We start from the raw sequence: 16,297 nt of genomic DNA, 5'->3' as shown, positions 1-16,297 counted from the left end.
ATATGAAATTACCTTCTGAACACTTTGGGTTTGTGCACTGTGACTTTAACATGAATCTGGACAAGTGTTTGAGAAGTCAGATATTTTAGTACTGGAAGGAGATTTTTCTCCCTGATAGACTCAGAAGGATTTGAGATCTAAAAAGGGAGGTAGGCTCTGGCCAGTGTTCATATCTGTGTATTGACTGAATTCCACCCATGACCAAATTCATGACCTAGACTTCATAATGTTGAAAACACAGTAGGAAAGGAGGGAAGACATAGGGTTGAATATCCTATCCTTAACCTTCATCAATGATTGAGTCTGCAACTGAAGCAACTATTTCATCCTCTGAGCCTTAGATTACCCCTTGTAAAAGCAAGTGTTTGTAAAAATAAGGGAAACTATGGCCTGGTGCCTATGCTGCACAAGAGAGGCCAATAGACTGTATGCAAGAACAAGGGCTCTAGTTCAGCCTTTTACATGGAGAGGAGGACACCTGGGCTCTGAGGAATAGGAGATGGCTGATAATAAACTAAGAAGATGCTTTGGTGACATTTCTTTACCAGCAAAGAGAAGAGGGCTCTTGCCTAGATTATAAGAGGCCCTAAAGTACAAATTGTAGAAAAAATTACAACAATAAAAGTAATTACTTGTAGTATTTAAAGTTTTTTGGTATGTGTGTGTGATGGGTGTTTATGAATGTGTAGGTGTGTGTGTGTGAGAGAGAGGGAGGGGGGGGAAGGGATGGGGGATTGAAGGAGAGGGAGAAAGAGAGAGAGCCCAGAGGATATCTTACAGTGTCATTTCTCAAGTACTGTCCACCTTATGTTTGAGATGGGGTCTCTCATTAGTCCCCAACTTTCCAAGTAGCCTAGGCTAGCTGGTCAGCAATCTCCAGAGGTGCAGCTGTTTTTTTTTTTTTTTTTTGCCTCCCTGGTACAGGGATTATAGGAGCAAGCCAACATGCCTGGTTTTTGTAAAAACCATGGGTTCTGTGGATGCATCTCAGACTCTCATTCTTGCACTGCACCAGATGAGTGATCTCCGTACCCCACACTTTTTAAAGTAATATTTAAAAACCATCAACGAACAGAGCCATTTCACCCAGCAAAAATTTTAATAGAGTTATCCATGCTTTAAAAATACTATTCACCATGGTCAGTGTGGTATTGAAGGCTTGGCTAAAGTTATAAAGCACTAAGCCGCAGCATTGATACTAAGGTTTTTTTTCTTTTAGGATGCAAAGCCAACTCACGATAAGAAGAAATACTATGGTCCAGAGCCTTCTTAACATCTCTTGCACTTCAAAGACTCTACAATTGGCAGTGATTCTAATGTTTTCCTAAGCTTGGTCAAGGTGGCTACAGAGAGACAAACGTCCACAAATTCTCACAGATGGAAGTTTTCCACTGGCCTATTTTGGTATAAATATTCATCAAGGGCTAGAAAATTAAACTAGATATGGGTCTGAGTTAGAAGCAGTTTGGCCTCAATTTCAACTTTCAGTCACCTCCTCAGGAGGGCAGGATCTTCTGAGATGTGACTGCTGTTGTTTGGAGACCAGGGCCAACTGTCTCCCCAGCCTATGGAAATCCCTGGTTTGTTCTTAGGGGACCTTTGGCTGGAGAATGGCAGCTGCTGGATTCACAGGAAGGTCCGGGTTGGTTCCTTGGAAACCAGAACTATATCAAGGTGTGGCTCATCTGCATCCTGCAGTGATTGCTTTGGAAGATAAGCTTGAGGGAAGATAATCTGAGTCTGGTTTAGAATGCCTCTCACTTTATCTTTCTTTAGGTCTTAAGACGTCTCTTGGGTACCATCGAGGGCAGACATCAAGGTGTCTGTCTCCCTCTACTCCTGCATCTCACTCCTTTACTGGCTCTGGTTTTGGCTCATCAATGTAAAGGCCTATGAGTCAACAGCACAGCCACATGGGGCCCCATGGGTGGAAGAGAAGGGAGTGGCCTTTTTTCTCTCTTCCACATCTGTATCAACCATCCACCCCCATGTACTATTTTCCTTCTTCTCCTCTCAGGAATAATTGTGTCTGCCCTTTCCTTACCCCAATTCGTCCGCAGCTTTCTCTTACTTCCTGCTTGCCTTACTCTGCTCCACCCACCACACTGCCACGCCCTTCCTGTGCGCTTCCATAACAGGGAGCACACCGAGGGGAATGAGGCTAGGCAGAGAATTTCCGTGCAAACAGGATATTGTGGTGCAGGAAATAAAGCAGGCAAGACAACAATGGCAGATGTCCCTGGATCACTCTGAAGGCAACACATGTGCTCAGTAGGAAAGCAGATGGGTGCTAGAAGTTCAGAAGACAAAGGGCCTGTTCTGAATTGCAGGCCTCATGGAAGATGGGTGAATGGAGAAGAAGGCCCTCTCTGCAAGTAGGGGTGTGTGCAAGAAAGTTCCATTTGGAGAACCAGTGGCAGATCATTCAGAGGAGGCTGGATACTGCCAGGTACATGACTGAAGAGGGACCATCAGAGAAATGGTAATTCTGGACTAATAAGAGAAGGGAGCTTTCAAAGCTCCAGCAGCAGCTCCTTGAGACAGACTTCTTCTTTAACGTAGCATCCACCAGGCTGTTACAAGAACGTAGCCTACAGACCCATTGTCCCCTGATCATCTGTTCACAGATCCATCTTCCTGTTCTTAAATACTGTCTCTTCAAACCTTTAGCAGAACTTCAAAGTAAAATTTATACAGGGCTTCCCCACGTTGTTGACTGGGTGCATGGTATACGTGCCCGTGTGTGCCCATGTGTTTGCCATGGTGTGCAAGTGGATGTCAGGGGGCAGCCTTGTGTATTGATCTTCACCTTTCCCTTTCTTTGAGACAGAGCCTCCTGCTGTTCACTGCTGCATTTGCTAGACTAGCTGAGCTACAAGCGGCTGGTTCTCTTGAATCCAACACCCACCTTCCAGAAGGATCACAGTGATTGCAGATGTGCCTGGCTTTCGAGTTTAAAAATATTCAAAAATCTCAAGTATTCACTTGATTACTTTATATGTGTATTCCTTAGGACCGCTATCAGATAAAATACAGAAACCCTGCATTCCATAAAGTTCCCATGTGCTCCTTTCTTGGCAATAACCACATTTTAGAAAGATAGCTACTAGTCTGTCTTCTATCTTTGTAGACTTCTTTCCACTCTGTTCAGAACATTATACAGGAGAAATTCTATGGTATTTTATAATTTTGCTTCTTCATTTCTCTATTCAAAATGTTTAAGATGACCCAGGTGTTGCATACATTAAATTAAAAAAAAAAACTACTTAGCTTCTGTTATCTAAGTATCCATTCTCGTGTTGATGAGGATTTGAATTGCCTACAATCAAGGGCTGTTGTAGATAAAAATCATTCCAGACACGCTTGTCTCAGTGTTTATGGTGGATACCCATGGTCCTTTCTCTTGGACATATACATAAGAGTAAAACCGTTATAGAGTAGATAGATATTAAACCCCACCAGAAGTTACCAGTAGCTTCTAGTTGTATCATTTTATAGTCGCCCTAGCTATATCACGTGACTTCTAGTTGCTCCACTTCTTTCCCAGACTTGTTAATGTCTGCCTTAATTTCAGCATTCCACCAAGTATTTAACACAATCACATTATGCTTTTACTTTGTATTTCTTTTAGAAATAATGATATCAACCCCGTCTGCACATACAAGCTATTTAGGCCTCTTCTTTTGTGAAGTACCTGGTCCAGCCTTTGTTTTTAGGGACTGGAGATATGTCTTAGTGATTTAGAGTACTTGTTGCTATTGCAGAGGACCCAGGCTCAGTTCTCAGCACCTACATGGTAATTCCCCAACTATTTGGAACACCAGAACCAGGAGCTATGATGCCCTCTTCTGGTCTTTGCAAGCATCTGCATGTGTATGGCACAATACTGATGTGCAGCTACCCATAAACATGCTTAAGTAAAACTATTTTTTAAAGTTGGCCACTAGGAGTCAGTTTGTGGAAGAAATCTATATATTCTGGATACAACTTTTTGTTAAAAGCATCTATGTGTACAACACTTGGAAAGCTTTCTCTTTGTAGACTATCTCTCACCTCTTGGTGGTGTCTTTTAGTGAAAGCAAGGTAATCTTGACAGACAGCTCTCTCATTTATTTATACATACTCCCTCCAGATGAGAAGTCACAGAGGTACTATCTGGATCACGATGTCACTGTTCTAAGCATTTCAGATGGCAATAAACTATGACCACTCTGCAATTAAGAAATATGTTGACCAGGGACTTGAGAAATAGCTTAGTTGGGATGATGTTTACTGTGAAAGCATGAAGATTTGATTCCTAGTACGCACATAAAAAAGCAGGGCTTGGCGGTATATGCTTCTCAGCACTGGGGAAGTGGAGAGAGTGCTCACTGCCCTACATGTGCATACACATGTACACACACACACACACACACACACACACACACACACGCACGCACCCACCCCTCAGTCTTCTCAGGTTTTGTGTTCATAGCTTCCCCACCTTTTTGTTAAACTGGGAACAACAGTACTGAGTTTTCTTAAGTATTACCCAAGAGTGTGGGAGGTTTTCTCTTAGTAAGTCACTAGCACTTATGGTCCTCTGTCTAGATTTTTCCAGGAACAGGATTGTAGATGGTATATCAGCACGTGATGACAGATGGAAAGAATATCCTTCTCACACAGAGATATGACACGACTCACAAAAGTGGTCTCTGGACCAAGCTTTAAGGAATTCTGGGGACCATCTCTCTCAGCTGAGGACTTATGCTAGGGCTCCGAGAACTGGGAAGTGATCCTGGAAATGGAAGCCTCATCTTTCCACCTTACCATTGTGGAAGACTTGGCAGTAGAACTGGAAATGGACTTTCAGGAAACAACTGCCTATTCAGTTTTGAGCTGACCATGGAAGCAAAGAGAGCTACTGTGGAAAAGCTGCAGAGACAGAGATTCTAGCTCAAGAGAAGGAAGAACTATTGAAGGATTAGAGGTGCTAACAAACAAACAAACAAATAAGCACAAACCCAGATTTATTCAAGAGGCAAAAATATTCTCATCACTGCCCACTTCATTCTGCATTGAAAGTTCTGGCCATGGAGGTTAGGAAAAATATAGTGCTTTACTTTGTCTTTGAGGCAGGGTTTCATGTAGCCCATCTGGACCTCAAACTTGCTATTTAGTTGAACTTCTATCTCTACCACAGGAGCCACACCCCTGGTTTGTGCAGTGCTAGGGATGGAACCCAGGGCTTTACTCATGCAAATCAAGCAGATGGCCAACTGAGCCACATACCTAAATGCTATGGTACCGACTTTTCTGTGTCCTCTTCCTCCTCCTTGTCTCAGTGCTAGGTATGAACTCAGGGCCTTGTCCATGCCAGATAAATACTCTCTCGCTAGGCTACATTCCTGATCTATTAGCATGTCTATCAACTAGCTTTGGGATCTTGAACAAGTCATTTGGCCTTGCTTGGGTCTGTGGCCTTGTCCATTCAACAAGAAAGCTGAGACTCTCTAAGGACTTTCATACCCTTCAAAAATTCATTTTAATTGTTTAAGTGCAGAGCACAAGCATTATTCAAATAAGAGTACAGTGATTTTTTTTCCCCCCTGTGATGGTCCTAACTCTGAGCCCTGGGAAAGGTGGAAACGTGGAGGCAGTTATGAAAAGCCTAATTAGCTACAGATCTTATTCTGGAGCTAGGCTGTGTTTCTCTCCTGGGCTGTTAGGGCCTGCTGGCTGTGTGGGAGGACAGATGAGTCTCCATTAAATCTTCCCCCTTCTTCAAGTCCTTGCAGATATAGCTATGATGACAGTGTTTTCATTTTCCACAAAACTTGGCAGCAAATCATTTGAAGGCTTTCCCCCAGGTCTTATAATCACATACCACTGCATGTAACTAACAAAAATCAAGAACAATTTACCTAGTGACTTTTTTGATATTCAAGCTTTGTAAATTTCATTTGTCTATACCACCTGCCCTCAAAATGCTTTAAGAAAGAATCCAGGTTTTCAGAGCCAGTCGGAAATCTGAAGGAGGAACTACGTGGAAGAAATCACTCTGAAGGAAGATTCTGAGTCTCAAGGACCAAGGTTCTGCCTCTTAGAAGGCTGATGTCATCTGCATGGTACATCAAGACAGTTGCTCCATTGCCATTGTGACCCTTCCAAAATATCCCACCAGCCCAGTGGATCTTCACTGAGGAAAAGGAGCAAGCTTTTGGACAACAGCTGGAATGCAGGGCTACACTGGCATGCTTTCTCTATAGTGTGAGACAGCTGATATCCCTAAGATAAACGGCAAGTGTGATGGGGAACACGAGTGTCAGATATAGAAGGCACAAAGTGGGACTGTGACCTGGTCCTTGTCCATTCTCATCTTTCAACACACAACTCATGTTGCCTTCTTGGGGAGGCTTCTCTAACTTCCCTGAGTAAGATTAAGGACTTCCTTTCCTGAGCTTCCCCAGCATCACTTTTGAACTTCCTGTCAAGACACTGCTGGCCAAGTATGAGAATTTAGCCTTCTTTTTTCAGCCATATCAAACATGGGTAAGAGAGTTTCACTGACATAATATTTTGTTGTCTATTTAGAACTTCATTTTTGCAATTCTTCTAATGGTGATCCTAGCTACATTGAACACAATACTTACAAGCCAAGAGTTATGCTAACGATTCAATAGATTATTCTCATAAGTATAAGAGTTTTCGGTGCACTTGCTGATGAAGAAACTGAGGCCCCTTTCAAAAACAACTTACTCAAGATAATAGAAAATGAGTAGTGGGGCTCAATTTGAGTCTACTTTGTCTGCTCTAGCAGTCTCAAATATCCATCACCATATATATGTGAATATATGCTTATACATATGTGTATCTCTGTGCATATGCATATAGTATGCGTGTGTTATACTGTTAAAAACTTTATTCATGATGGGAAGGTACCTCCTGGCTGTCTGATAGGAAAGCATCTTAGAATAATGTTTTAAATGCCTAAATTAAAATCCCAAAGGGAACCATTGTTGAAATGATATAAACACATAAATTTAGAGATATGGTTTAGTAATATGAGAAACTCTTAAAATTAATTGCAAATAAATAATGCTGTCTATCATCACTATGTTTTCAGAGCAAGGGTGAATATAAATGGCATGTCCAAATTCCACAGAGCTAAATAATTACTGATATCCATTGGAATTTAAGGCTTGGGGCTCATAAACTTCCAGGGCCTTTGCCTCCGTTCCTAATAGAAGGAAGTCCTACATTTTAATGAGAGTTTAGAGATATGAGGATACAATAGTTTTGTATTAGACTAGCTCACTAAATTTCCTGGTCACCCAGTTGTAGTGACATATCTGTCATAGTTGTATCCTATGCCTAGGACGGTTCTAGGATTACAGGAGAGTACTACCATTTAACTCTACTCAACTTGTTGGTAAAATAAAAACCACACTCGCTAAGGATTGAAGGAAATAGTTCAGTGGTAGAAGGCTTGTACAGAAAGTTCAGGGCCCTGGACCTTATCCTTAGAACTGAAAAATATAAAAGTAAAATGTACATGTTTTGGCCCAGCATAGGGGCACACACTCAAAATCCTGGAACTTGGAGGCACTTGAAAGGCTGAGTCAGGAAAAATCATGAGTCAAGACTAGCCTCAGTTACACAGTGAGATTCCCCCCTCAACAAAGAAAAAGTTAAGTACCCTTACCTGTATCTACCAGTAAGATTTCAAAATTCTCTCCTTTCCACAATTTCCTACCCATGGTCGCTCTCTTTAAAGTCAAGCCCTCTTAAGTAGGAATCTTGATGTCTACAGAGCCAGCTGAAGTAGAGAACATAGGAGCATTGGGAGGTATGTGGCTGTCCTCCAGGATAGGGACAAAGCTGGGATCTTCTTTCCTTCCACCTCCTGTAGCCAGCATATTTCTGGAGCCAGTCACCTTGGTACTGCGCCTCATGAATCAATAGCTAGAAACACCACTTAGTCATGTGGCCCAAATAGATGCTGTCTTCTTGAGGACAAGTTTCTTATAGGGCATTACTCAGCCTTTAATCCTTTCCCTGTTATTTTACTCTTTGGTGTCCCTGAAATCAACATAATGAAAAAATACAACCCAGGGTTCAGGGTTCAGCAGTCTCTGAAGATACATACTTAGCACAGACAACTGGTTTACCTTCCTACAAGCATTAATGTTAAAACTAGATACTGGTTGGATCTGGAAGCTACTTTTTAACTTTGTTTCTCATGGTTCTTAGAGTCTTGTTTAGGATATAAAAGGAGGGCAGAGAATGACATATTCTACTGTCACAGAGAGGAAGCATATCTGGGTTTCTCTGAAGCTGTACAGTCTGTGGAGATGAGATGTCTAGGCAAAGAGTGTGAGTGTGTGTGTGTGTTTGTGTGTGTGTGTGTGTGTGTGTGTTAGGTGGGAGGTCAAGTAACAGATTTCTATCTGTTCTATCTGTCTGGAACACCGACATTGTTGGGTTTTTCTCTTACCATATAAAGAATGAATTCCACCAGATTCAACTTTTCAAGGCAGGAGTTTCAGAACTTTTGTGTTCATTGTATGACAAGATAGTGGGTGGAACCTAATAAACGTTAAACAAATATTTGTTCAGGAAGAAATTAGTGAATTTCACTCCACTTTATAAGCAAGGTATCTAATGGTAAGTGCCTGGGTAAGATTACAAGGGTGAGGTTGGACGAGGTGAAGGCTGCTTTGGAAAGGCTGGCCATGAGAGATCCAAGATGAACTGCTGCTATCCCCATGATTTTGCATATGGTGTGGCTTGAACATATTTATGGCTGGATCAAGTTTAGCTACAAAGAGAAGGTCCTGTAATCTGATATCTTAGAAGCTGCCACATGTGATGTAGGGAAACTGAACTTGCTCTTTCAACATTCCAGTGCTTAATGACCTATGAGATTTTTGCTTTGTGCTGCTGAGAAGGAATGCCAATAGCAGCAGGGGGGACATGTTTATTGCTTACTTTACCTCATTAAACTATCATTTACAGGTAAAATTACTATTAGCTTGTGTTCTAAAATGAGGGATCAGAAGTCCAGCAAGGATGAGTAACTTGGCAAAAATTGTGGACCTGGTAAATAACAGAATTAGGTCTTATCTCTAGATCACTATGCTTGCAATATGTGGACTTCTTCCCACCCCATGTGTACATGTGTTTGTATTTGTATGTGCACATATATAGAGAGGCATGAGGAATAGATATCAAATGTCTTCTTAAACCATTTTCTGCCTTGCTTTATGAGACAAGATCTCTTATTGGGATTAAGGGCTCACCAAGTTGTCTATGCTGGATGGTCACTAAGTCCCAGAAATCCTCTTGTCTATGCCTAGGACAGTTCTAGGATTACAGGAGCGTATTACCATTTAACTCTACTCAACTTGTTGGTACAATGATTCATTTTCATTTATCTCCATAGATAATATTTTAAAACATCATAGGAGAGAAAATGTCTAATCCGTGAACAAATAATGTGGATTTGTAATAGCTACCTGGGGCTGGACACCTATAGTCTTTGTCCTTCAAAATAGAGAGAATGGCCAAATAGGGCCTTTATTTTCCCCTCCTTGAGCAATATTACTTCCTTTTAAAGCATGTCCTGTGGGAGCCTGGCCTGTGGTTTTCTTTTTCTGATTCATATATTCCTGGGCAGACCATGTGTCAAGCTGACCAAGGATGTTGAGATGGATGTTTCTCAGGGAAGCTTAGCCCCACACTAACATTTCCTGGAATAGTGGATCTAGTATGTGTAGGATTTATTTTCAGAATCAGGATAATATGGTAATACTGTGATTCCTTGAATGGTTTCTGTACCAGATCCTTGCCCATAGGATATCATCAGCCTTCTAGAAAAGTGGGAAGAATATAGAATGTTTCTGTTTTATCCCCAGAAATCTCCTTGACTTGATGTGGATGACAATTCTGGTGCACTCACATATATATGAAGAGATAAGAATCCTTGGTGGCATTGGGTAAATGCTAAGCAGTTGTCCCTGGTGCGTTTACTTAATTAATGTATGAAACTTACGGTAATAGTCATCCTCTTTCTCCTCCAGACTTGTGCTCTGAATAGATGAACTTAGGCTGTGTTTCCTGAGAGACCTAGTTGTGACTTCTTAGCCTGTCATGTTAGGCAAACATTTAAACTTTGAGTCTAAATTTACTCATATGTGGAGCGACACTGCTGTCTTCTTTTGGTGGTTCTGAAGGGTAAATCGTAATGTGTCAGAGCGCATGTCAGGCATCCCAAGGATCCTGGAGGGGTGTTTACCCTTTCCCTCTCTTGTGTTTTCCCAAATGTTTCTGCCCTTAAAGAGGACAGATAAGTAGGCTGGGAGGAAGGACCCAAATCGTTGATAATAATAAGAACAAATAAAGTCCTTTAGTGAGAGGACATAAAAGTGAACAGGTTCATTTCTCATGTAAAAGTAGACACCAGGTACAAAGTTGATGTGAGAACTTTATATAGCGTTGGGATTGCATCGTCATTTTTGATTTTATAAAAGCCAGGATCTGGGCTGATAAAGTGGCTCAGCAGGTAAAGGCACTTGCCATCGATCCAAATGACCTGAGTTTGACCCCCCAAAACCTTTAGTGGAAAGAGAGAAGCAACTCCTGAAAGTTGTCCTCTGACAGGTATCATATCATCCACACACATACATGCACCACACACACACACAAACACATACACACACACAAACACACACACACACACAATAAATAAATAAATAAATAAATAAATAAATAAATAAATGTAATAAATGTAATAAATGTAATAAAAATAAAACATCAAATGTCTGCCTCAAGTATCTGAGCTTAGAAACCAAATATGTGTCAACTATTAAAAACAATCTTAGTGCCCATGAGCCCCTACTTCATCTTTAGCTCTTAGAGAAATTCCACAGATGACATCTTCTTGAGTTCCAATAAACTTATGCTGTTGACATACATGACACCAAGAATGTTTAGGACACCAAAAATGTCCCAAGTGCAGTCAAGGAAGCCCCCTCATCTGGAGGGAATCTCATAGAAGTGACTTTTGGCCCCACACCTGTCAAGGCAGTGGCAGCTGCTGACCAAATCCTCTTCCTGTACATACAGTGGAAGAAGATGAATAGTTTTAAAGGAAAATAATGAAGAGCAACAGTTGTCTCTTTCTCTGGGATGTTCTAGAAGCTGCTGAATAATTCTGCTTCCCTGAGAATGGAGTGCTAGGTCTATTTCTCCACAATTCCTTGTTAGGAAGATGATCTGATATAAAAGAAAGGGCAGCAGGATGGAGGGGAAAGGCAACTGGATTTTAGCCATCTTCTACCACTTAGGAAAATGACCTGTGCATAGACCTCCAGCAAATAAATGCCTAGAATCATAATAATGATTATTCATTCATTAATTGATTGATTGATTGATTTTGTAGTGCTTGGAATAGCACCCAGGGGCTCCAATGTGCTAGGCTAACATGTTACTCACTGCAGTGAGTCAACCACCTGCCAGAGAAGTGAATGTTTAAATGTTGTTGGGGAAGGGGTGGTGAGATAAGAGTGCTTCAGGTCTGCTATGAATCATGGCAAATCTATGTTGCATTCTACACAGGCTATTTTGAATCTGTGAGTAGGAGAGATAGGGTGATTCTCCTCCCTCGGAAGCCAGGCTCAAGCCCCTTCTGGAATGAAGTTGACTCACTCTCATCTCTGCAAAGTGCCCAGAGTACAGACATGAAAGAGACACCAAGGAGCTGGGTGGTCTGGCTCTCTGCTTTGCTGAGTTCAGCCTGTCTGGCCCTGTCTCAGCACCCCTTCAGTCCATACGACTAGGGGATTCTGCTCTTACAGTGGATGGTGGCTCATACTGTGTTGTGGCTTACCCGTGCCCTCCTGATTGAGCCTGTTCAGACATATCTGCATGTCAGGATGAGTGTCTGCCACATGCAGAGTAATCATTCTCTAAAAGAGACTTAGATAGGGTTGGGGAGATAACTCCAGCGTTTTTCCTTGCCAGCTTCACCACCTGAGTTTAACCCTTTGAACTCACAGTGGAAGGGAGAGCTGACTCCCACGGGTTTGTCCCCTCACCTCTACACGTGTGTGCGCTGTGACACACATGGACACAGCGTGTGCTCTCTCTTCCCGCTCTTTTTGGGGACAAATTGCTCTTTGCACCTATGGGCATGCCTTCAACGTGTTGGCTATTAAAGTCTTCAAGTGACAGCTTAGTGTGTTTTTAAGGCTGAGGGAGCCAATGACGATTCTTGAGGAGTGATGTTTATGTTGGACTAGCCTGCCTACGCCATGTGAAAGTTTGCACACAGCAGGAATTAGAGGTGAAAACAGGAAGGGCGTTGGACAGAGCAGAGGACTAACCTGGAGCACAGGCTAGCTAGGAAGGATGTAATGGGGAGATATGTCACTATGTAGACACAGTGAGCATGTCTTAAGGCTCTTTGTCTGATCTAGTCCATTTGAAGACCCTACCAGGAGCTTCTGACCATCAGGGCATCTCTAAGAGCCCACTAGCTTCTAGACATCTTTTCAGCAAACTCTCGTCAGTAGTTTGACTCTTTCAAGCCTCAGTTTTCACATGTAAAAAGTGAGAAAGAGTTCCACCATGCCCCCAACTCTCTCTCTCTCCCTTGTGGTGTGTGTGTGTGTGTGTGTGTGTGTGTGTGTGTGTGTGTGTGTACTCCTTACTGACTGACCATCCAAGTTCAGAAGGAAAGACCTGATTCTACATAAACATACTTCCTATGTGTTGGGTGAGAATGAAAGCAATGCCATTGCTCTTTGCCTCAGCTTATTAAGGGGTGCTGGGCACAACTAGCTTGGGCATAGCTGAATGCAAATTGGTTATTTACTTGGGACAGTAAAATTAAAGCGTGTATTTTCTGTATCCATATACCATCAAAATGTATATAATCACCAAACATACTAATGGCTGATTTTGTGTACCTTGGTGTGTATGTTTGCCTCTGTGTGTATGTTATGTGTGTGCAGTATTTATGCATGTTCACCTGTGTGTGTGTGTGTGTGTGTGTGTGTGTGTGTGTGTGTGTGTGCGTGTGTGTAAGTGCCTGTGATAGCCTAAGGCCAACCTTGGGTATTTTTCCTCCAGGGCCATAAACTTTGTGTTTTTGAAACAGGGTCTCTCATTGGAATCTGGAAGTCATCAAGTAAGTTAGACTGGATGTCCAATAAGTCCCAAGGATCTGTCTCAGGGTCAAGGTTGCACATATGTGTCACGGCTCTTTATGTGGGTGCTAAAGGTTGAACCCAAGTCCTTAGGATTATGTGGAAAACACTTTCCTAGTATCACTAAGGGCTGGTTGTCACCAAGTGATCATATGCTGAGCTTTTAATATACATCATCTTGCTGAGTACCCCAGACACCATGAGAAGTTAACGCCACTATTGCCTTTCAGTTTTCAGAAGCTTCCAGGACACCAACACAGAAGTTAGTTTCCTTGCCCTAGTGTCTAGATAGCAAGTGGTGGAGCTGGGATTTGAACTCAGATCTGATGCCAAAGCCTGTGGCAGTAAAAAAAAAAATTTTAATAATCATCTGAAGGACAAATTTATCCTGGTGATTGGTTCCACCTAGTTACAGGCATTTGGTCTTCTTTGTTGCCAAAGAACGTTGGCAATTTCACTATGCTCAAGGACCTGCCTGTCCTGGGGAATAATCTCCTTTCCCAAGAGAAAAGCCAGGGATGGCTCAAGAGCAGTCAGTGGCTTGGGACTCTCCCCCACCCGCTGCCCCTGTGGACAAGAGCATGCAACCCACAGAGAGAGGCTGACAGTCACATGATCCCCGAGGCTACTCCAGTTTGGGATTTTATACTTTCTCTTGAAGACCGTTTTATGACTTCCCAGCTGCTGGGGATTCCCACCCGGGGGACAGGGCAATGGGGACACTATGAAATCCATGTTAAGCCCCTTTACATTTTGTAAATAAGTCTTTTGCAATCTGAAACTGATTTAGAATGTCTAAGTGCAATTATGCTCTCTGATGCCAAATGTTATAACCCACCCCTGACTGCTGATTTTTAAAGTAAATATGCAATAAACTCTTTTCGGATTTTGATAGGACACAGTATTTGTCAGCGCTGAGCCATTTTGCAAGGCCCTCTTGGGTTCCCTTCTCTTCCCTCCACTCTTTAGGGTGAAGACATTGGTTAATCCACCCCCTTGCTGATCTTCCCCGATGGTTAAAATTCCAAGAGGTAAAAGATACCCACCCTTTCATCTTTGCCCACTTCATTCTTTCTCTAAGCCTGTAATTGGATCTAAATGGAAAATAAAACCTTCGCAAGCCAAGGAAGTTGGCAACCGACGATGACATGGAGAGGAGCATGTTCCATCTCTAATCCAGAGAATCACACCCTCCTATGCAAGGGACAATAAAAGCAAAGCTTTCTCTAAGTGTGGCCTGGGCTCTTGATGAAGGGGAGGGTTCTTTATAGACTTCATCTCGCATTCTAGGATGTCAGCCGGCTTATAGCAACACACTTGCAAATCATTGACCTCAAACACATGGGGAAAGAGAGCAGGAAAAGTGAAGCCCGTATATAATTAGAGACTAGCAGGTATCCCCCACACTCAGGTCTCAGTGCTCTGTGAATTCTGGATGAGAGATGACACTGGATTCTACAAATAGTCTGGTGAATGCATCAGGGAGATGCCCAGACTAAGTCTGATTGGATGCCATGTGCAGAAGGAATCACGAGGCTCAGGAGTGGGAGGGCAGGAGGTCTGGGGCTTCCCCTCTCCCACCTCCCTTCTCCCTGAGCTCTACGGTCTCTGTTTCTCTCCTTTGCTTTTCTACCTCCCACCAAATGTCAGCAAAGGAGAACTTTGCCCTGCAAGATTGAATACTCTGAGAGAATAGCTTAATAATTACTGCTTGGGCATGTTAGCCTACATTATCAAGATTGCTGTTAAAAGTACTGGTTGTCTCTCCTCCCTACATTCTAGATAGGGAAAGAGCTGCTAAGGATTTGAGTTTATTACTGTTGTACAGCTAAAATGTGCCAGACCAAGGGCCAGGGTTTGAACATCTCCGTCCCGTGGAGCCACCTCTCTTTCACCCATACCTCTTATTTCCCCATCTGGGAAGTCATTGCTGCTTTCCTGTCCCCTACGTCTTCTCATAGTCCAGTCTTCTGCTTTCAGGGTGCCCCAGGTAAGCAGGCAGCCAGTTTAGAGCTGTAGGCACAGCTGCTGGCCCCGCCTGCAGCAATTTACCCGTGACCTTCTGGGCTCTGGGCCAGCCCTTCTTGAAAGGGAAACGTGCAGACTCTGGGGACAGAAATTAGTTCCCCTGAGCTAGAATGGCTGCTATTGCCAACTGCACCAAAAGAAACTATTCTGTGTGCTGGGGAAACCACACAACTCTGGGAGGCTAGCGAAGGGGGAGGGGCTGCATCACAGTCCCCCAACCTTCACTAAAGGCACATCAGGGGGTTGGAGGGTACAGGCTAGGGAAAGCCAAGACGTTTCCCATGACCACAAATAAGCGTCTATTCCCTCCCTCTAAATTTTAACTTTAGTTCACCTTTAATCAGCATCAATAAAGAACTACGGCACAGTGCAAATACTTTCTTAACAATGGCTTTAAGAGCAATTTGGAGAGGGGTCGACCTGTCACCTCAAGTAAGTATTGTCACCTATTCTGTTTTCTGTGCTTTCTGTGGATTTGATGCAACCATTAAAGTATCCCTAGGTACTCAGTGCGTCTGAGAGCAGTGGGAACTGAAGGATACAGGAATACAGAGGGGTCTCGCTCACCTTTTGCACTCCAGGGTTGAGGTCCTTAGCCACTTTTGCCATCTTGGCGGTGCAGAAACAGCACCTGGCTTCGCAGGCAGGGGCGAGAGGGAGCGCGCAGCCTGGACAGCGCTGCTGAATGGCCAAGTTCAGGTTCCTTTGCCTGCGTGCAGCCGGAGGCTCTGTGCTCAGAGCCGCGCCGCTGCCCGCTTTAATTGGAGAGCGGGACTCCCTCTAAAAAGTGACCAGCCAATGCGCGTGGGCACCCACTCCAGGTCAGCCAATCAGAACAAAAAGCTGCATCCCTCCCTTAGGGTGGCCTCTGCAGGGAGGCTGAGAACTTGGCTAAACTACCCTGACGTCAGCTTAGCCGGCTGCCCTGCCACCTAAGGCTCACATCTGTCCCCTAGGCGGCAGGAATCCCTCCCCACGCCCTTCTCCTTTAAAGGGCAAGGAGCAGAGGGAGGGGCAGAGGAGACCCAGGCAGAACCATTCAGGTCAAAAGAGAGAGCAAATAGGAGAGCCAAGGTATT

The 16,297-nt window shown here is 43.3% G+C and overlaps 1 protein-coding gene across 2 annotated transcripts in view; it reads right to left on the bottom strand.

Moving 5' to 3' along the window:
- Lmcd1 (LIM and cysteine rich domains 1) overlaps positions 1–15,994 on the bottom strand; it is a 56,547-nt gene extending 40,553 nt beyond the window's left edge. The window contains exon 1 of one of the 2 annotated variants that reach the window (XM_021165072.1): positions 15,786–15,994. In XM_021165072.1, the coding sequence (XP_021020731.1) occupies positions 15,786–15,827 (42 nt within the window). In that variant the 5' untranslated portion in view covers positions 15,828–15,994. Of the gene's footprint in view, positions 1–15,091; positions 15,293–15,785 lie in introns of those variants that run through there. The other variant, XM_029478999.1, reaches the window with a different exon arrangement.
- Positions 15,995–16,297: the final 303 nt, after the last annotated feature.

Source organism: Mus caroli, chromosome 6 (genome assembly GCF_900094665.2).
Source record: "Mus caroli chromosome 6, CAROLI_EIJ_v1.1, whole genome shotgun sequence".
NCBI lineage: Eukaryota > Metazoa > Chordata > Mammalia > Rodentia > Muridae > Mus > Mus caroli.
Note: the sequence above shows the minus strand (reverse complement) of the source record. Positions and strands in the feature narration are given on the sequence as shown.